Consider the following 18,871-nt stretch of genomic DNA (forward strand, 5'->3'; position numbering starts at 1 on the left):
CGGGCGAGGAGGGGGAGCTTTGGTTTTTCTCAAATCTAAATAGGAGTAAACTGGGTGTAAAGGGGGTGTAGCTCCCTGGGGGAGCCGCTGCAGACAGTTGCTGGTGTGTTACAGGTGCAAAGTTGCTGTTTCCCTGTCCTTCTCTCTTTTAAGCATCTTATTCTGCTTTGTAATCCGTTGCGGCGATTAGGATCCTTTTTCTGTTACTTGGTGGGCTTCTTTCTCTTTTTTAAGAGAAAAAGAGGGCTGAGCAGGCAGGGCTGTATGGCTTTAATTGGGTACTCTCCCTGTTCATCCCTGTTCACATGGGTGCTGTCTGCTGTGAGCATCCTCAGCCCTGTGCTCCCACGAGCAGCCTGCCACCGAGGCCAGCCGGCGGAGCTGGTGCAGGTGGTATTGCCCCAAACGCAAGCATCTCGCAGGGATGCTTTGGCAAGATTTTGGGGCCAGTTAAAGGTGAAATGAGGTTCACGGCGGGGTCGGTTGAGGATCAGCACTCCTGCATCCTACAGCCTGCCTCGACTGGGTTCCGGGACCCCCAAAAGCATCGCCAAGATGTGTTCCAGCACCCTTGACAGCGTGAAGGGGTAAAAGCGCATCCCTTGCAGCTGTTTCTCTGCCCCGGGCTCGTGTTTCCAGGCTGACCTCTGCCACCACGTGTTGGGGCAGAGGAGACGTTTCCGCTGCGGGCTGGGGACCTGCGCCGGGTCTCCCAACTCCTGTATTTATACATCCTGTGCAGTGCTGGGTAATCAGAAAATGCAATATCGCTGTCACCAGCTCTCCGAAGACATCCAGCCTGAGTAATTTAACATGTCAGCGCCATCCATCACGGAGATGCAGCCGGCAAACAAACGCGGGGCGGCTGGAGGGGGCTGGGATGGTGGCTGGTGGAGCGGCTGCTGCCTGCACTGGTTGCCTTGCTCACCTCGGTGGGGTTCGAGAGCAGAGTGAGCACCGGAGATCGCTGCCTCTGTCCATCCCCAGCCATCTGCCTGCACAAAAGGGACCAGGTCTGGCCCATGGGAAGGTGGCAGAGGGACGTGCCGTGTGCCGCCTGCGCAGGCGACGTCCAGGTCCCTCTCCCAGGCAGAGGAGATGGCTCTGCTGAGCTGTGGGGGGGAAAACCCTCCGGTAGCTGGTGTCTGTCTCCTGGCCCCGGGCTGGGAGAGAGCCCTGGGCAGCCCTTGCTCAGCAGGAGAAGGGGATGTGCAGCAGAACTGCAGCCCTGGCTGGTTGCCCGAGGGCCTGCATTAGAAGCCCAGGTTAATTAAGATTTTCCTCGCTGATGCGAATAAGCCTTATTGGTTTTACCACTTTGCTGTGCCCTTCAAAACCCCAGTCCCTGGCGTGGGGGTGCATCGTGACGTTGGATGTTCGCTGTGATACGGGGGTTTGAAGAGGGGCTGGTGGTGGGTTAGGGTTTGGGGTGCAAGCCTGTAAACTGCCCCCAGCCCCCATGTCCAAGCACTAAATGCTGCTGTGTGCAAGCACTGACACCTCGCCTGCTGCTTTCAGGAGGAAAGGAGCTGGTGGAGCTTCTTCCTGACCCCCCTGTCCAAGGGCACTGCGCGGCCAGGTTGGGGCACGGACGGGCCAGGAGCCACGTGCCGAGCTCCCGGCGTCCCTCTGGCTCCTGCCAGCCACTTCTCATCACGGTGATTAAGGATTTCAGAGGGCAGAAGGCACTGCTCGTTTTCTGTTCGCCTGCCAAGAAGTGGGGAAATTGTGCTTCTGCCTAGAATAAAGGATTTTTTAAAAACAGTAAAATATTTTAATGGCAGTTTAAAGGGCCACTGTCAACCCCCAGAGGCCTCTCTGCTTTAAACTCTGCAAGGATTGAAGGACTTCTGCCAGTTAGAGTCTGTGTCACTTTTTAAGCATCTGTCGCTCCTTGGTGGGTCTGGCGGCTGAAGCGAGCCAGGCTCCTCCAGCATTCTGCACCCTCTCCAGCTCCGGGAGGGAGATGCCGGGTAAACCGTGGGCCAGTCCTGCTCCTTGCCATGGCTGTTGGTACCAGCCGCTGCAGGGATGCATGCTGCTGGCCGGCATGGCGAGCTGGTGCAGCAAATGGACCAAAGTGGGTGCTGAGGGAGGGAAGCCGGACCCTTGCCATGCAGCGGGGTCCTGAGCACCTCCCGAGTGCTGTATTCCCCCCGTGCTGCTTGTCTCTGCTGGGTTTGCTTTGAAGCAAAGACCTAAAATTCACTGGGCTTCACTATGCAGGTGTCCTTGGGGAAAGCAGCTTCTACATTCAGAGTTTTTCTTTGTAAATACATTACAATACATTTGCAAAATATATTCCTGGAGGTAGAAAGCATCTTCTTACATTCACATCGCAATTGGCACCATGGGGTCTTGATTCTTAACGAGGGCAAAAAGGAACCAGCGAAATCACGAGTGGCAAAGTCCCTGGTCACTTCTGGTGAGCCCAAGCAGAGCACCTGGGCTGGGAGCGGTGGATGCCAGCCAAATCCAGCAACTCTGCCAAGGAGCTCCCAGCTCCCCCCTGCTGCCATGCATCCCAGCTGACAGGGCTGATTTTTTTTCCTCTCTATTGCTTGCAGGTGGGATTGGGTTTGGACGTGCCAAAGGAAACTCTGGTTCAGAGGCGGACGATGAAACCCAGCTAACCTTCTACACTGAGCAGTATCGGAGCCGGAGACGAAGCAAAGGTACAAAAATGACACAGGCACTGGTGATGTGTATGGGTGTAAGAGGGAAAAAAATGGTTAAGCACCTTAACTGTTTCTGTGGGTTGATGCTGTCTGATACTGCATGAGTTTAGGTAAGGACCGCAATACCAGTCCATAGTATTAAGGATATCCCAAGATATGCTGTTTGTGCGATGCAGCACCATGCAGGAGCCATAAATAGCATTTCCCAGTGATGTTGCTGAGGTTCTGGGTTTCTTTGATGGTTTCTAGTATCAGTTACGTTACACATGCCCTGGCACTTCCCTAAAGCTGCACCGGCGGCAGTCCTGGTGGGACACCTGCAGCTGTTGGGGATGGTCACCTTGGCAATTCCTTGCTCCAGACTCCTGTTTTCTGCCCTTTATTTCCCATGCAAAGCATTAGTTGGACAGAAATTTCCCAGCCTTCCTCTTGGCACAAAGGCAATTAAAAGGAACAAATTCAAAATGAGGGCTGGGGCAGGGGTTTGTAGACCGGAGTCCCTTCAGGCTTTTTTGTGAGTTAGAGGAGCTGAGAAACTGAAATATCATCTGCAGTTTGAAATTAGCATCCATGTTTTCTCCGGTCATACCACACTGGATCGTTTTTGTTCGGGACCCTTGGACCAAGCTCTTTGGCGGAGGACAGGGCGAGCCTTGCTGCTGCTGCTGCATTTGAAAAATCACTGTCAGGAAATCACTACGTTGGGAAGCAATTTAAAAATTGCACAGTGGGTCTGCTCCCTCCATTTGTTTTCTGTATTAAGCCGGGCATTGGCAGAGCACAGCACGCCAGATAGATGCCTGCGCCCACCACAGCAAATGCGGCCCCATTTGTTTCAATGATTAGGCATTCCGATAAATGCTCACAAGGTGTTTATTTGAATGTGAAATTACCTCAACACCTCTGATCAGCTTGATGATTGCACATGGGAATAAACACACACATGCACAGGGGTGCATTGCATTTGTTCCTGCTGAGAGGCAGGGCATTAATTTTTTTTTTTTCCCCCATGCGTTTTAGAACTACAAGAAATTCTCACCAAGTTTAAAATGAACTTTTGATGGAAAGCAGGGAGAGAATTTGTGAGTTAGTTACCTGTTGCAGTACAAGCATAGCTGTGTTAAAGGGAAAATGATGTGCAAGAGAAGGAAGAACTTGGTTGTATTGCAAACAGGGACAAAAGAAATGGTCCCGAAAAGTTGCTGGTGCAGGGAGGAAAATTTCCCAAGTGCTGAAGTAGGTTTTTGATGAGTTATTCTGAAATACTGGGCTGGGTGTTAAAGTCGTTGGGTACTTTGGAAAAGTCACCAAAATTTGAGTTTTTTTCAGCCACCACAAGGGAAGGGAGAGATAGTGCGCAAGCAAGGTGTGGAAAACTGTGTTTTAAGGAAAAGAGATAAATCTTTGCTTTCCTGCTGCTTTGACGTCATTCCTCGTGAGGTCGAGTCAGTCTCTCGAAACACATTCATGCTGGATGCCGGGTACAAAGATATTCTTATTGACATATACGTTGCCTTTGGGTTGTTTGTTTAAGCGTCCTTGTAGGGCAAATATAAAGGAATAGATAAATGGGAAGAATTCCTTTCTTTTCCTTTGAATAAGCTGTTGTTCACCTGGGCAGCTTTGATGGCTGGGTTTGAAGGGAATTCAGGAGGAAGAGCTGCCTTGCACGGTTGCACAGAGCTGGCTGTTAGATCTACGTTAGCGTTTGAGTGATGCTGCGAGAACCTGGTTTGTTCATGTTTGGTGCTGGTTAACCGAGGGAATTGTCCTGCATAAAGTCCCCATTGAATTTCCCCTCCTGTCTAGCTAAATTTTGCCATCGCTGTGTCCTTGAAAGGAATTTTCCATTATCCTTTCATTGACTCTTCTCTCCCTCGTGGAAGGAAGGTAATAGCTTAGTGGGAAGTCACAGTACCAAACTCATAATTACGAGTTCAGCAAAGATCCATAATTGGATGAGATCATAACTCTAATAGAGAAGGATGTGTCGTCAGATACGGTTAATTCTTACAGTGATGTTCCTGTATCGATTTTGCCATGGTTGTGTGTCATTGCAGGTGCTGTGAGATAGTTATCAGGTCCAAGGAGAGAGATTCCTTGGGGTTTCTCTTCTTGGATGAGGTTTTGCAGGATTGAGCCTAATTACTGATACTGTCAAGGCATTGATCCCAGCCGATGCAATGGGAAGTTTTCACTTAGGTGGCGCGTAGGTTTGGTTTTACTTGGAGCTTTGTTGAAGCCAACTGGTTAAGTGGTTGTGGGCTTTTTGTGACCTGTAGAAGAAAGACTGCAGGTTTTGTAGTGTGTTTGCAAGGTATTTTAGAGGGACATTCCCATAGGTAAATACTATGCGTGGGAGAGCTTGTTCTGGTAGCTCAGGAGCAGCAGACCCATTGATACCTGGTTTTCAGTGCTGGAATACACAGAGAAGTAAATCTGATCAGTCTGGGCGCAGAGGCAGGGACGGCCAAGGCATCACCTTCTGGGGTCCCAGCATGCCGCACCACGCATCTTCCCAGCTTCTAGGTCTGTGGGATCCCCTGACGCTTATGTTTCCTGTCTTTGGAAAGTCTCCAGAGAAGTTAGAGGTGGGGAGAGTGTAAGAAATAACACAGAGGAGGCTTTTCTATGGAACCTTGGTCCTTGTCTGCTGTTGGGCTCAGCCCCACCTCTGGGATTTCAGCTGGGAGAGGCAATGCTGGTCACTGGTGTCTCTGGGGAGCTGGCTCATGCCAAGAAGTGCTCTGTTCATACCTGTCTGCAGCGAGGCATCTCTTCTCTTCACCACGGCCCTGTGCCTGTGCCCACACCAGCTCTCCACCCTCTGCTTCTTTTCGGTGGATCAGTGTGACCGCTGCTCTGGGTGGCAGCGCTGATGGCAGGGCTGGCCTGCAGTCCCAAGGGAGCTGGAATTTGGACTTAATGTCCTGCTTTTCCAAGTGAAACGAGTACTGAGAGAGGCTGTCGGGCCATGTGGAGCTCCATGCTCAGAGGCTGGAGGGACCCTCAGCTGGGGCCAGGGATGGCTGGTTTGCTCCTTCCTGCTGACCCACATTACTGACTCCACGAGGTTTTCCAGAAATTAGTTTTTCTTGCAACCTGTTCACAACGGCTGTGTGCACTCCAGGGCTCTGCTTGCTGTGGGGGCTGGCTCTCCCCTTTCCCACTCCCCTGGGAGAATCGGGAAGCGTGGGAACCTCCTTGCGTGCCGGCTGTGGTACAGGGATGGCTCTTGTCTCCAGGGCTGTCAGTCATCGTGCCTTTCACCAGAGCTGAAGTCTCTGCAAGAGAGAGCTGCCAGTGTTGTAGAGATGCTAATCCACATTCCCAGCTGCCCATCACGGGTGATACCAAGCTTTGATACTACTTGGTTCTTCTCTTCTGCTGAGCAGCGTGGGATGTGTTCAGTCAGGTCTCCCTCTGAGTTTGAGAGGAAAGTATTAGTAGCAAAAAAAAAAAAACCCAAACCAGGGAGGCAGAGCCCTATGCACAAACCTCGCTTGCACAGTGCCTTGCTTCTGCTCCATCCTCCTTGCTCTGGGGTTGTGCTTGCCTCCTGCCCAGCAAAATATATCCAGCTCCAGGTCAGGCTTTGCAGCCCTGAGCGCCGCAGGTCACATGCAGTGCCTGCCCGATGGCTATTCAAATAGAGAGAAAGATGGGGGGGGGGAGAAAAGAAGCAGCATCAGAACTCCAAGGCCGTACCAGGCTCCCTGCAGCGGTGGGCTGGCCCCTGTGTTCTGTGCTGCCTGGCTCGTCAAGGACTCGGTGAGTCTAATGAGCCCCTCTGGTGGAGAGGGGGGAGGCGCGAGTGAGCCGCCTCCACCTCCGTCTGCTTCCTCGGGCCCTGGAGCAGCTGCTCTGTAACACAGAAATGATTCTGCTCTTTTAAAGCCCCTTCTAGGAGAAGGTCTCTAAGGGATGAATGAAGAGTAAATCGGCATCGCATTGGGTCTGCAAGGCAGATGCTGTGTGGCTTCCTGGGTCAGGGGAAACTGAGGCAGGGAAAGCGATGGCATCATCCGGAGACCCTGCGAGGGGCTGAGCATCCTGACCCCATTCATCTTGGGGACCCGGAGAGCCTCTGGCCTCTCCTGCAGCCTGGCCGTTGTCTGAGACCCTGGGACCTGCCGGGGGTCTCCGTGGCGGCTGGTGAGCCCTTGGGGCTGGGGCTGATCTCGCTCCTCACATCAGCAGAAAGGTCAGGTCCAGAGAGTTGCTGGAAACGCAAATACAAAATGGAGCGCTGGGTGCAAGCGCAAAGCAATGCCGTTGATACCGTGATGGTTGAGATGTGCTGGAGGGCACCCAGCACAGTGACCCAGCTGGGATCTCTCATCGAACGTCCTCAGCTGGCTGCTGCCTTTCAAGCAGGCTCTGGCATCTGCTTCAGTCTGAGCCGGACCAGCCCGAGCCTGCTCCTCCACGCTCGGACCTGGGATCGCTTCACCCCTCTTGGCATCATCTCTATTGCAGCCTGCTAAAGGAGGAGGAGGGAAATATCCCACCCTGTTTCCATGCATAGCTTTCATTCGGGTGGTACCTTCCCATCCAGCAACCTGCTGCCATTCCAGGAGAGCTCCCCAGCAGCCCAAGGAAGGGAGGACCTGATTTTGGGATGCTCCTCGGCTGAGGTCTCCGTGAACAAAGCATCTGGCTGTTTCCATAGCACGCAGTGATGGTTTAGACAAATTAGCAGAGTTCAATTATGTACCTTGGATTGGTGTCAGCCGCGCGTGTGCGCGCGCATGTGTGTGCCTTGCTGGCTGGCGAAGTCTTCTGAGGGCTGTTAGAGAAATGAGAAGCTGAGCTTTGATCTGCCTCTGTATTTGGTGTTTAAAACAAGGCCTTTTATAAGGGAATATTAGGTATTCGGAGTCTGTTACATATGAGGAAGCTTCGCTTTGATCCTCTCCTCTCTCCGGAGGCAGCAGACACTTATTATTTCATGGGGGACTAAACGAAATGCAGAATGAAATTTGGGTACCGTTCTCCATGCTCTGCCAGTGCCCCCGGTCCCGCTGGGGCTGAGTAAACGCTGTGGGCAACGTGTCGCCCCATCTGTGCCGTGCCATGCTCCTCAGGGAATCATCCCCCCCGGGTCCGCACTGGGTTCAGCTCGCTATCCCGGCAGCCTTCGAACTGGGGGAGACGCCGTCGGGAATCAAATGGGAGACAAAAGGCGATAAAGCAAACACGTTGATTTGGGTTGCTTACAGTAGCAAGAGGGAGTAATGGGTCTGTCCGTGCCTCGTGCTGTCTGTCTGTGCTCGGGGAGCTTTCTCCCTCCCTGCCGCTGCTGGCAGCCCTGTGCTGGCTGCCCGTCCCCTCCTCGTGTTGTGGGGTCAGCCCGTGGCGCAGCCGGCCGTGCCCCAGCTTCCCCGGGAAGGGGATGCATTGCCGCTCGCTGCAGGGACAGACGGACGGCTCAGCGTTGGTGCGCGGTGCACACCCAGCTGGTTCGTGGCACGTGGAGCCATGCAGCTCTCTGCGAGGCCAGGGAAGAGCACCCCAGAGGGGACAACTGGGGTCCCATGCAACCTGGACATCCCCAAATCTCTGGGGATAAGATACCTTCATGATATAAGTCCCATCTTTACCTCCCGGAGGACCAGGGTACACCCGCCCCCAGGCTGCACCCCGGCAGCACAGCCCCTGCCTAGACCCCTGCGATGCCCCAGGGCGGTGGTGCCAACGAGGGATGCTGTTAATTTTCAACCTTTCTCAGCTCTCAAAAAGCTCTGTCGTGGATGCTGCTTTTCTAGCAAGCAAACATATGCGGTGCTTTTGCATGATGGCTTATTTTGCTCGCAGAACAAGCAGGCGCTGCATCAGCACATAAAACCCACCCAGAGCCCCTCTCCATCCCTGTTAGACTCCATCTGTGCAGGGAAGCTGGGCTGGGGTTGCTCCAGCAGCCTGTTTGGTCCCGTAAGTCCCCGGTGGCTGTACGTATAGGGGTGCACACACTCTCCTGCCCATGCCCTGGGTACGGAGCTTTTGGGGAGAGGGGCCACTGTGGCAAGGTGGTTGCAAAGCGTGAGCTGGGGAGCAGAGGGGTCCGCAATTAAAGCGGTCGTGGAGCGGCGGCAGCCGCAGGCTTTTTAACTTCCCCGGACTGTGCTGGAGATAATGGCTTTTACATCTGTTCCTGGAGGCAGCGTGGGTCTTTCTATTTATTTATTTATTTTTTGATTGTATCTGATACAGCCTCAGCGAGTAATTGAGTGTTTGAGAGTGAAAAATTATCTCTCCGGCTTGGCCCTTATCTTGACAGCAAAGCAGCACTTTTAATTTAATTTTGTTCAGAGCATGTGGGTAACAAATTCCACTAATCGCTCTGCTGTCGCCCTCCGCATCGTAACGAGCCTCTTGTTTCCCAGGAAGCGGAACATAAACACGGTGCTGGATGCAGGCGGGAGGAGGGCGAGAGTTAGCGCCGGCTGGAAAATGAAGACGCGTTTTGGTGCTGATGCTCGGCGCGCCCGTGACGCGATGGATTTGTCTCCTGGCTGGAGTAGGGGGAGGAGGCAGAGGGTTGCGGACGTCACGCCGCCTTGGTGAAGCTCATCCGTGTGTGGCACTTGGCTGTGGGGGAAACTGAGGCATGGAAGGGATACGCCCCGACTCTGGGGAGCTGTTGCAGAGCAGAGATTTTTATTCTCATCCTGTTGGGTCATTTTGCATTTATTCTAAGAATAGTGGAGGGAGGGGAAAGATCCCCAGAAAGAAAGGTCTGGGTGGGGTTTTTTTGGTTTGGTTTGGGTTTTTTTGTCTTTGGAGATCCCAGGCCAGTTCCCAGATCCCAGGCAGCAGCCCAGCTCTGCCTGCAGGGTGGCGATGGGAGAGCCGGCAGGGCCTGGATGGGCAGTGTGGTGGAGGTCCAGCAGCCATGGGCAGCTCGCCGGGTGCTGGGGCATCTCCTGCCAGGTCCTGAGCTCTCCCTGGCAGCCTGGCCTCCATCACTGCTCTCTCCTGATCTCCAAAATCAATTCAGCTGTCTGACCAGCCCTTTGCTCGCCGAGCACAATCCTCCCTGGGCTGTGACTCAACAGGAGCTATTTCATAGATAATGATGAGGTTTTTTTCTCTTTTCTCCTGTAGGAATAATGTTTCCGTTACACTGTATTGAAAATTGCTTTCCCTCCTCCTTAAAATGAAGCCTTCCACTCAGATTTGCCTTTGTGTTTGTATATTGTAAAATTGGGACTCATTTGGAGTTTAAAACAAAAAAAGATCAGGCCTTAATTCCAGGAGAAGTGTTTCCATTGATTTGCGTGAAAGAAAATTCCAGTGCAGGCAATCTCTGACTTTAAATATGTAACTGTTTCTTTAATGTGATTTTATCTCAACCAATTCAGCACCGAGAACATGAAAGCAAAACTGACTTCATTGATTTTAATTGTCCATGCCCAGAGAAATGCAAAAAATGTAACAGCGCCAGGAGACCAAATCGGGTTTGCACAAATTCTTCCCCCTTTGCTGTGCTGGCGGAGGTCTAAGATATGCGGGCAGGAGACCCTGCCCAGGGTGACCGGGGTGGAGGTGGTGACCCTGGTGGTGATGGGGCTGGTGGGTCAGCAAAGACCACATCTCAACCTGTGCCACCTCGGTCTTCTCCATTGTCCCCCCTCCCCTCTGCTGCCCCTTCCTTGCCCAGCCTTCAGGGCTTTTCCTTTCCCTCCGCTTCCCCCCATCCTCCTCCTCCTCCTCCTGATTGGAATTTGCTGGTGGCATCTCCCTGCGAGCTGCAGGTACAGCGTTTTAGAGCAAAAGGGGAGCACCACCGGTAACTGTATAAATAGGAAGTAAATACATTTATTCAGTACACGAGGCACTAAAACTCCAGGAGCGCATAAAGGGCCAAGGCTCGGGCTACTGGAGGAGTGCGAGAGCTCGCCGGGGCGAGTGGTTGCAGGCTGCGGTGCATACCGGAGCTCAGCTGCCAAACCCTTGGCTCGCCATGGGGTCTGACCCCGACCTCCCCACGGTGGCCGTGCCACCCCTCGGCATCTCCTCTCCCTGACCCACACCCCAGGGCTGCCTTTTCTGCACCCCCCCCGCCGTACCAGAGGACACCTCGGCTAATTGCTAGTGGGTAATTCATAAACGTTAATAGTAGTAATCTGATTCAGCATGCGCTTAGCGAGATCAAATCCTCTATAAATCCAGAAGAGTCTGATCTCACCCTTCTGCTGCACAACACAGCCGTCTGTCCTCCTCGCTTCCCTCCCGTCCCTTCTTGTGTGTGCCCCCTCTGCCGCCTTGGAGGTGAGCGGAGTCTCCCCGGGGGTCTCCCCTGGCACGAGGGGAGCAAAGCCACCACTTTGGGGCTGATCCCCATCCTGCTGACTCTGGGGATGACGCTGGAGACAGCCCAGTGCCCTGACCCAGATCCAGACTGTAGATACGAGCACTATCCCTTGGGATTTGTCCAAGGCAGTGACGGAGAAGGTGCCTGCTCGAGGAGGGGCTGAGGCCAGGCATCGTAGAGAGGGTACGCAATGAAATGCCTGCTTGCGCTCTCACCTCGCTGCTCAGATGCTGCCTGGAGGGTTCATTGCATCAGTACCCCCTCCTTTCTGAGGGAGGTGGCTCTGGGGCAGAGTCGTCCATCAAGGCTTGGTGGGGACCGTGGTGCAGGAGAGCTGGGTCTGGCTGGAAGGAGGATGTCCCATCCCGTCCCATCCCGTGTGGCTGGTGTGTTGGAGAAAGAGGGACCATCCTGCTGTGGAAGGGGTGGGGAGGCCCTGGTGCAGGGCAGGGAGGGGAGATGGGCAGCGCTGCTCCCCGGCACAGGGGTGCTCCGTGGCAAGAGCCGCCTGCCAACACCGCTGCTCGTCTTAATTGGCGTTTGATTTGATTTGACATGATCTCCCACTTGTAAAACACCTTGAGATGTTTCTGTGTGTGAGGGTGTCCTGGAAACGCTGTTGTACCGTATTAATGAGCCTCCGCTGGAACACAAAGAAGGATCATTAGGAGTGCCCCACTCTGACACGCCGGCAGCATTGGCGTGCGTTGGGAGCAGCACGGAGACGCGAGACGGGCTGCGGTGGGCTCGCCGCTCCCCGGGGGTGCCGGGGGTGCCGCTCGCCCCACGCCGGGTGCTTCTGCATGCGGCACGGCACGGCGGCCGGGCGCTGGCGGCTGCACCGCGCGTTGCTAAGCAGTTCAGGCACTCGCTGTTCTCCCGCTTGGTTTCCCCAGCCCCGTCTTCCTCGGGTGGTAGAAATACATTTTAATATCCGAGTAGCCGCGAAACATTCTGTATTATGCTATTATCTCTGGGGGGGTGGGGAAGATTGCAAAGCACTTGGCGTTTAACACCCACATATGGCTAACACCATGGGCTGTGTGCTGATAAAGATGGGGTAATTAAAGTTTATTTTTTTTATAGACTAATCTCCCAAGCATGTATTTATGAGCCTGATTTAGAAACATCATATTACCAAGAGCGCGGGATATTTGTGTTGCTCATAAATCCATACGTGTTCTGAACATACCTTTTTTTTTTTTTCCTTCCTAAATTTAGGCAGCACTGCCAGTATTAAAAAGAAATGAGCTCGGAGTTTTGTTGTTTTTTTTCCCCCCCTTGTCCTTTAGGTGGGCAAGGGAAAGTGTACAAAGCAGCGAGTAATTAACTGCACGAGGAAATGATATTTTAAAGGAGACACGGTGTATTTGGAGGGGCTGTTTGCAGAGTGTTTACACCAGTGGCTTTGAATTTATCTTCATCTTGCAGCAGGTGCAAAATCTTCAGGGGAATGTGGTGCTTTGCAAGCTGTTTCTGAGCTGTCTGCAGAGGCACCCGCATCTTCTCTGGTAGGCTAGAGCTGGACTAATTGGTACTGGTGTTTAAGAAAAGAAAAAAAAAAAATCCTGGGTGGGAAAGGTGGTGGTGGCAGGAGCCCCTCTGACCACAGCCCTGGCTACTCCTCTTGTCTTCCAGTCTAATTAAGCTGCCGTTGATTGGATCACTAGCAGGAAGCATCTCAGGTATGATTCTGCCCTAAAACAGAGCAGTTTGCCTTTCCCTTCTACTTCGCTCTCCTTTGCTGTCACAGGCTGGGGGGGGAGAGGTTACTTCTCCCCATACGGAAAGAAGTAATTTCTTCTTATTCTTCATCCTCATCGTGCGCTCGCTCCTTGGGCACAGGCTGCCTGGGTCTGCCTCCCCCAGGAGCCCCCGTGGGCCATCGCTTTCCTCCAAAACAGCCCAGCTGAGCACTTGGGCACCCACTCACCCTGTTGCAACCATCCAAAACCACAACAGAAACGTGTTTAATTGTAGAGAGGTCATCTCAATATATGAAGGATTTATTAGGGCAGAGGAATCTGGGGAGTGAGTTTGGTCTCAGCCATGCCTGGTTGCCACCTTCCTCTTGGGCTTTTCGGACCCCACAAGACCCAAACAAAGACCTGCATTGGGTGCTGAGGCTCTTGGGGCTCCTGAGTCCCATCAGCCATCCATGAAATCTGGCATTCCCCCCACAAGCTTCCTCCTCTTGGTAATGGAAGTTGATGCCAGCTTGTTTGGTGGACCTGGGTTTGCAAATCTGCATTTTAAACACCTCTCTGAAAGCCTGCAGGTGACAAGGAGAGGAGGGAAAGAGCAGGCTGCAGCCAGGTAGAGCTCCCGTCTGCAGCATTGTGGTTTATGTGGTGCTGCCTGAGTTACGGAGCTTGGTTTGGATCCCCTCCCCAGGCCAAGGAAGGAATGGATCATTTTGTCTCACCTCTTGAACAGAAGTGTGAAGCCCTGGTGAACCTGCTGAGGTTGGCTTGGTTAGCAGTGGCTTGCTAAGAAAACATTTTCTTGTGGTTTTAGAGGCCTGGCATGAAGCTGCTTTATCTCCAGATGGGTGTTTAAACACAGCACAGGAGTGCTTCTGCTGGAGCATCAGTGGTTTGAAGAGCACGCAATGGGATTGAAAATGGGAACCATGTCCCTCTCTTTAAAGAATGAGGGAAGGATCTGCTTTTCCAGCTGCCTCCCTTCAAACCTGGCAGCAAACTGGCCCTGAGCAATAAAGAGCTGAGCTGGAAATCCAATTTCTGTTCAAGCAGAAGACCTGTTGTTTTGGTTCAGTTGGTCAAAGCCAACATCAGGCAGTTCTAGAGGTCAATAACTAGCGCCGTGATGGAAACGACTGTGGAGCAGGAGACTTGTAGCACATTGTCCTTTTCCTTGGGCAGCCAAACTCAAACTCATTGAGCTGTTATGGGCTTTTTGCTGTTGCAAGCTCCTGGGCCCCTCTCCTTTTAGTCACAGGGAAAGAAGCAGCCACATGGACTGGCGGGGATGGGAGCTCCCAGATCCTAATTCTTCCAGCTCCACTCCAGCTGCAGAATGGTGAAAGCTGCCATCATACCTGTGATTCAGGCTCTTTGTGAAAAGGGGATAATACTTGTCTAACTCGTAAGGGATTTGTGATTTATTGTTTGCAAAGCACTTTAAGACCCTGGATTGAAAGGTGATTTATAATGGTGAAATCCAGTGTTCTCTGGTCTATTGTATACTTGGCTGTGTCCAGTTACCCTGATGGAGGCTTTTTTCCTTGTTTTTTCTTTTTTCTTTCTCTTTTTTCTTTTTGCATTTGTGTAGTAACTTCAAGCAAATGCAGGGTTTGTGGCAGGCACAGTACGCCCAGCGAGAGGATGAGTTTGCCTCCCAAGGAGGTGCTAGCTTATGCTGATGATATGAATAAAGATTGGGAAGAAAAAAAAGGGGATCACAAGGTGAAGAGCGCAGGAGATCATCGATAAAGCTGTGAAACAGGGGTGGGAAGGCTGTTTAGATGATGTATGCATAAGGAAATTAAAAGATGCGTCATAAATAATCAATTTGCATACTCCTGTTGGTCGCAGTGATGGGGGTATTTTCCAGCAGATCAGCCACTTCTCCTGCCCTGCAAAAAAATCCCAGGCTGCAGCCTGGGATGCTTTGGTGGGACACACTGCCCTGCCTGGAAAACGCAGGTCGTGTCGAGCGTGAGATCCTTGCCCTGGCACCAGCATCTCGTAACAGCGGCTTCAGTCAAATTACAGGGTGTGCAAGTGCTAACTTGCTGGATGTATTTCCTGTTCAATTTTCAAACTGATGCTTTTTAAATCTCACTTTGCTGATGAGATGGTGAGGGACGGAGAGCAAGGGGGGAGAGGCTGGATTGACTTCCAAAAATAAATAAGCGTCCTTGCCTGAATCCTGAGCAGGGATGCGGTCAGGTCTGCCGGGAGCTCGGTCATTTCAGCCGCACTGTAATAAACTGTTCGGCAGCTGGGGTTAATTGCTGGGCTGTGCCCTCTCCTTGGCATTGCCATACACCCCAAGTGGCTTTTAATCGGTGTCCCGAGCACCAGAGAAGGCTGCTCTGCGAGATGTCTGTCGTTAGCTTCGAGCGAGGCAGAGTGCTGGTGCGAGGTGTCGGACAAGGTGGCCATGGGGGATGTGGTGCAGTTGGAGCAGTGGTGGGACACCCCTTGGGTCTGGAGAGGCCGGGCAGGGAGGGAGCAGTGGTGGCCCAAGCTGTGGTCTCCAGGGCTGCTCCCTTCTTGGGCAGTAGAGACCTGCTGGTGGGCTGGCGGTGGCCTGGGCACAGTTTGTCCTGGTCATCTCCATCAGTGGAGGGTCTCATCTGGACACGTGGGCACTCCTGGCCTGTGCCCAGCAAGAGAATCTGAATCTCCTGGGGCAGCCGGGTCTCTCCTGATGACCCTGTATTGCCCAGCTTCACCCCCTTCCCTGCGGAGTTTGGGGGATGCTCTGTCCCACCCAACTGTAGTTGACAGTGATTCAGTCATCTTAATGTCACGCTGCTCCACGAGGGTTCCCCGGTGGGTTTGTACCTGCTGCCAGCCTCTAGACCTGCAGATGCTCGAGCTCCTTGTTGGCTTTCACCTAATGCTTAAAAAAAAAAAATCCAAATAAAATAGAAGCCACCAACCAAGCCTGGCCGAGCGTGCAGGTCTGAGCGGAGCCACAGGGCGATGGGATCCCCGCAGCCTCGCAGGATTATTTGTTGGTGCAGGCCTCCCTTAGCCCTGGTGCCAGGCACATGGCCTTCAAGAGGAGGGACGGCAGTCTGAGAGTGACCCACGTGCTGTGCAGGTGCCCACTGGGGACGGGGCAGGCTGGGTGCCTGCTTCAGTGGCTGGCTTTCATGTGTCAGAAAATATTCAGCTGCATTGTGCGAGATGCCATGAGTTTCTGCACCTGACAAAATCAAACTTGTTTTGTAGTATCTCCTGCCTGTCAAAAGCGGCTGGCTCTGTAGGTCGCTTTGTTCTTCAGTGTAGCCCCCCTGTGATGACTGAATATTTATATATATTTGTGTAAATAATTAACACTTATTGGTGCTATATAACATCTACGGCTGGAGACTTCTCCTGGTGTTAAGGGAAAGCAAACGATGCCACAGTCCAGGCAGCCCTCGGATTTGGCTTGATTATTTTTTGTGACTTGACAAGATTTGCCAAATAAACCATGGCTGATGAGAAGTGACGGCGGCTTCACCGGGGGAGCCTGGCAGGGGTGGTGAATGGTTCCAGGGAGGAAGGGTTCCCAGGGAGAGGGTCTGTACCGGGCTCTGAGCAGTTTTCTCTCTCCTCTAGGAAAATATAGCCCCCAAGATGGATGTAACTCAGTGAGTGAAACAACACGAATATTAAAACCCAGCCAAACAAGGCGTGATGGGAATGATGGGATTTGCAGACCTTGGGAGCTCTTCCAGTGCTACTGAGCTGACGTCTTTGTTTTCAATGCCTGCCCTTCCCTGGGGTTGGGGCTCCCCTGCATCCACGCAGGGAAGGGGGCACGCCGAGTGGGACCCTGGTACAATAATAACTTTGCCTTTTGGCCACCCACCCTTCTCTCTGCCTTCCAGGTTCGATGAAGAGCCCCGTCAACAAGACGGCGCTGACCCTGATCGCGGTCAGCTCCTGCGTCCTGGCCGTGGTGTGCGGCTCCCAGCTCTCCTGCCCGCTGACCGTCAAGGTGACGCTTCACGTACCTGAGCACTTCATCGCGGATGGTAAGACCTTCCGGGGACTCGGACCCTGCTGCCCCACCGGCCGTGTTTGGGACGGGGGGGTCCCTCTCTTTGGGAGTTGCCCCAGCTGTGTTCAGCTGCAGGGATCCCCCTTCCCAGAGGAGCAAAGCACATCTGCGAGCCTGAGGCCAAAATCTCAATCGTGTATTATTAGTATTATTATTATTTATTATTAGTGTCTGATGGAAATTCCTGTTTTCCTCCAAACTTCTTGACAAGCCCTGGGAGCCTGCACAGACAGACAGATGTCTCCTATCCTGCAGCAGCAAAGCTGCTTGTCCCAGCCCCTTGCAGCAGCACAGAGTGAAATTGCTAGGGTTTGAGCAAAGACAGAGATGCTTTGAAAAATTAGATGAGGGCTGCTGTCACTATTTATTGCTTTCTCCAACTGGGTTCCTTGCGTTTGTTGTGTTTCACTGACCTTTTCTTTATAATGTGCAGTGAGCGTCGAGTGCAAGTTTTCGGTAACATGAGGGCAAATTTCATTTTCTTCCAGCAGACGGGACCCATTATTCAGTCGGTTCCAATTCCTCAGCTTCTGCACTCGTCTCACTGCTTGGGGCGTGCGGAAGGGGCACTTTTTCTCTGCCAGAAACGTGCTGCATGGAGCTGGTGCATCCCTAGCTGCTGGGATGTCCCAGCGTGGCCAGCTCCTCTACAGCCCCCCACTTTGGGGGCTGGGGTGGAGGACAGCTCTTGGAGGGATTAATATTTTGGGGAGAAGGTAGATGGTTAAAGAGGTGCAGCGGCACAGCAGCAGCAGGGGGTGATGGAGAGGGGCTTAAGCCGTCACCCTGTGGCAGGGAGGGACTCGCCAGCGTGTTAGCAGGGCTGCATCCTACTTCAAAGAGTGGTTTTTTTCTTGGCCATGATACACATTTGTAGGATGTTGCCTGCACTGCGACGCTGACAGAGCACGTGCTCTCCCCAGCCCCACCACTGACCCTCTCTGCCTCGTTAACCCCGCTCCTATGTCTGCGCCTAACGATGCTTATGGGACAGGTGTTTTGTGCAGCGGGTTGATGCCCCCATGCTGGTGTGTGAGGGTGCTTCTGCCCTGATCCCTGAGGATGCTCCTTAGCCGCTGATTCTGGAAATTACAAGCCAGTCTCTGGGTTCATGGGCTGTCCCAGCGGTCAGAGCTTGGTCCTTAAAGGAAAGTGAGGAGAGTGTCTACTTTGTGGCCTCAGTTTGGAGGAACTGAACATCAGTGGAGTGGAGACATGAAAAAGGCGTAACTTGAAACAAGGGACTTGTCTACACCTTGACTTGTTTCTGAAAGACTTTAAGGATCATCCAGGCTGCACATAAATATTCTGAAGACTTCACAGGTCGTTATTCCAAGTAGCTGGAGAACAGAAACTCTTTTTGCACTTGGGAAATGAGGTTGCTCCAGTGTTAACTCATGTCCCTTTGAGATGGGCACTGGCCAGTTCACCACTCGGACTGGGAGTTAACAACTGGGTTTGGTACTTGCTGAAGGGTGGCCAGGAAGGCAGCAATGGAGATGGGACATCGGCATCCTGCTCCCGGCCTGCAGTTCTGGCCCAGGAAAGACAGCATGTGCTCAAGAAAGAAAATAAACCAAAATGCGATGAGGCTCTGTAGAATGAAAGTGAAAAGCTGAGCCTGTGCTTGTCACTGGGAAGGGGGTGGCAATGCAAATTATGCAAATATGGAGAACACTCGAATGGAAATGACAATGAAATACCAATAAAACAGATTAATATCCTTGAAACTGGGGGAAATGGGATGATCTCCAGTCCCGACTTAATGACTTTTCTGAAGAGAAAGTGGCAAGAGGACTGGTAAAAACGGTTTGGAGAAGAATTAAAATGAGCTTTGTAATGAAACTGTAAAATATAATTACAAACTGTGAAAACTTTTTTAATATTTTTTATGAGAAACAGTCAGATTCTTCACATAGAAGCAGCCAAGACATTTTGCAGTGGCTATCACTTTTACTGAAATCTCATCATTTTATGTGATGGCAGCCCCTTGCCTGGGAAGAGAAAAGCTCTTAAAGTTGTCCTTTCTTTTTGAATAACAACAAATCCCAAGGCAGCACCCAACTGGCAGCAAAATATTATAAAACATTTAAAGACATCACAGAACTGAGCCAGGCTGGGAAATTTTAAT

At 52.4% G+C, this 18,871-nt stretch overlaps 1 protein-coding gene across 1 annotated transcript in view; it reads left to right on the forward strand.

Annotated features, from left to right (window-relative positions):
- Window positions 1-18,871, forward strand: part of ASTN2 (astrotactin 2) — a 302,383-nt gene that overhangs the window by 60,283 nt on the left and 223,229 nt on the right. Inside the window, exons 4-5 of the mRNA XM_010571011.1 lie at window positions 2,568-2,675; window positions 16,568-16,714. Coding sequence (XP_010569313.1) covers window positions 2,568-2,675; window positions 16,568-16,714 — 255 coding nt within the window. The remainder of the gene's footprint in view (window positions 1-2,567; window positions 2,676-16,567; window positions 16,715-18,871) is intronic.

The sequence above is a fragment of the Haliaeetus leucocephalus genome, unplaced genomic scaffold (assembly GCF_000737465.1).
Source record: "Haliaeetus leucocephalus isolate CR32 unplaced genomic scaffold, Haliaeetus_leucocephalus-4.0 Scaffold306, whole genome shotgun sequence".
Classification (NCBI taxonomy): Eukaryota; Metazoa; Chordata; class Aves; order Accipitriformes; family Accipitridae; genus Haliaeetus; species Haliaeetus leucocephalus.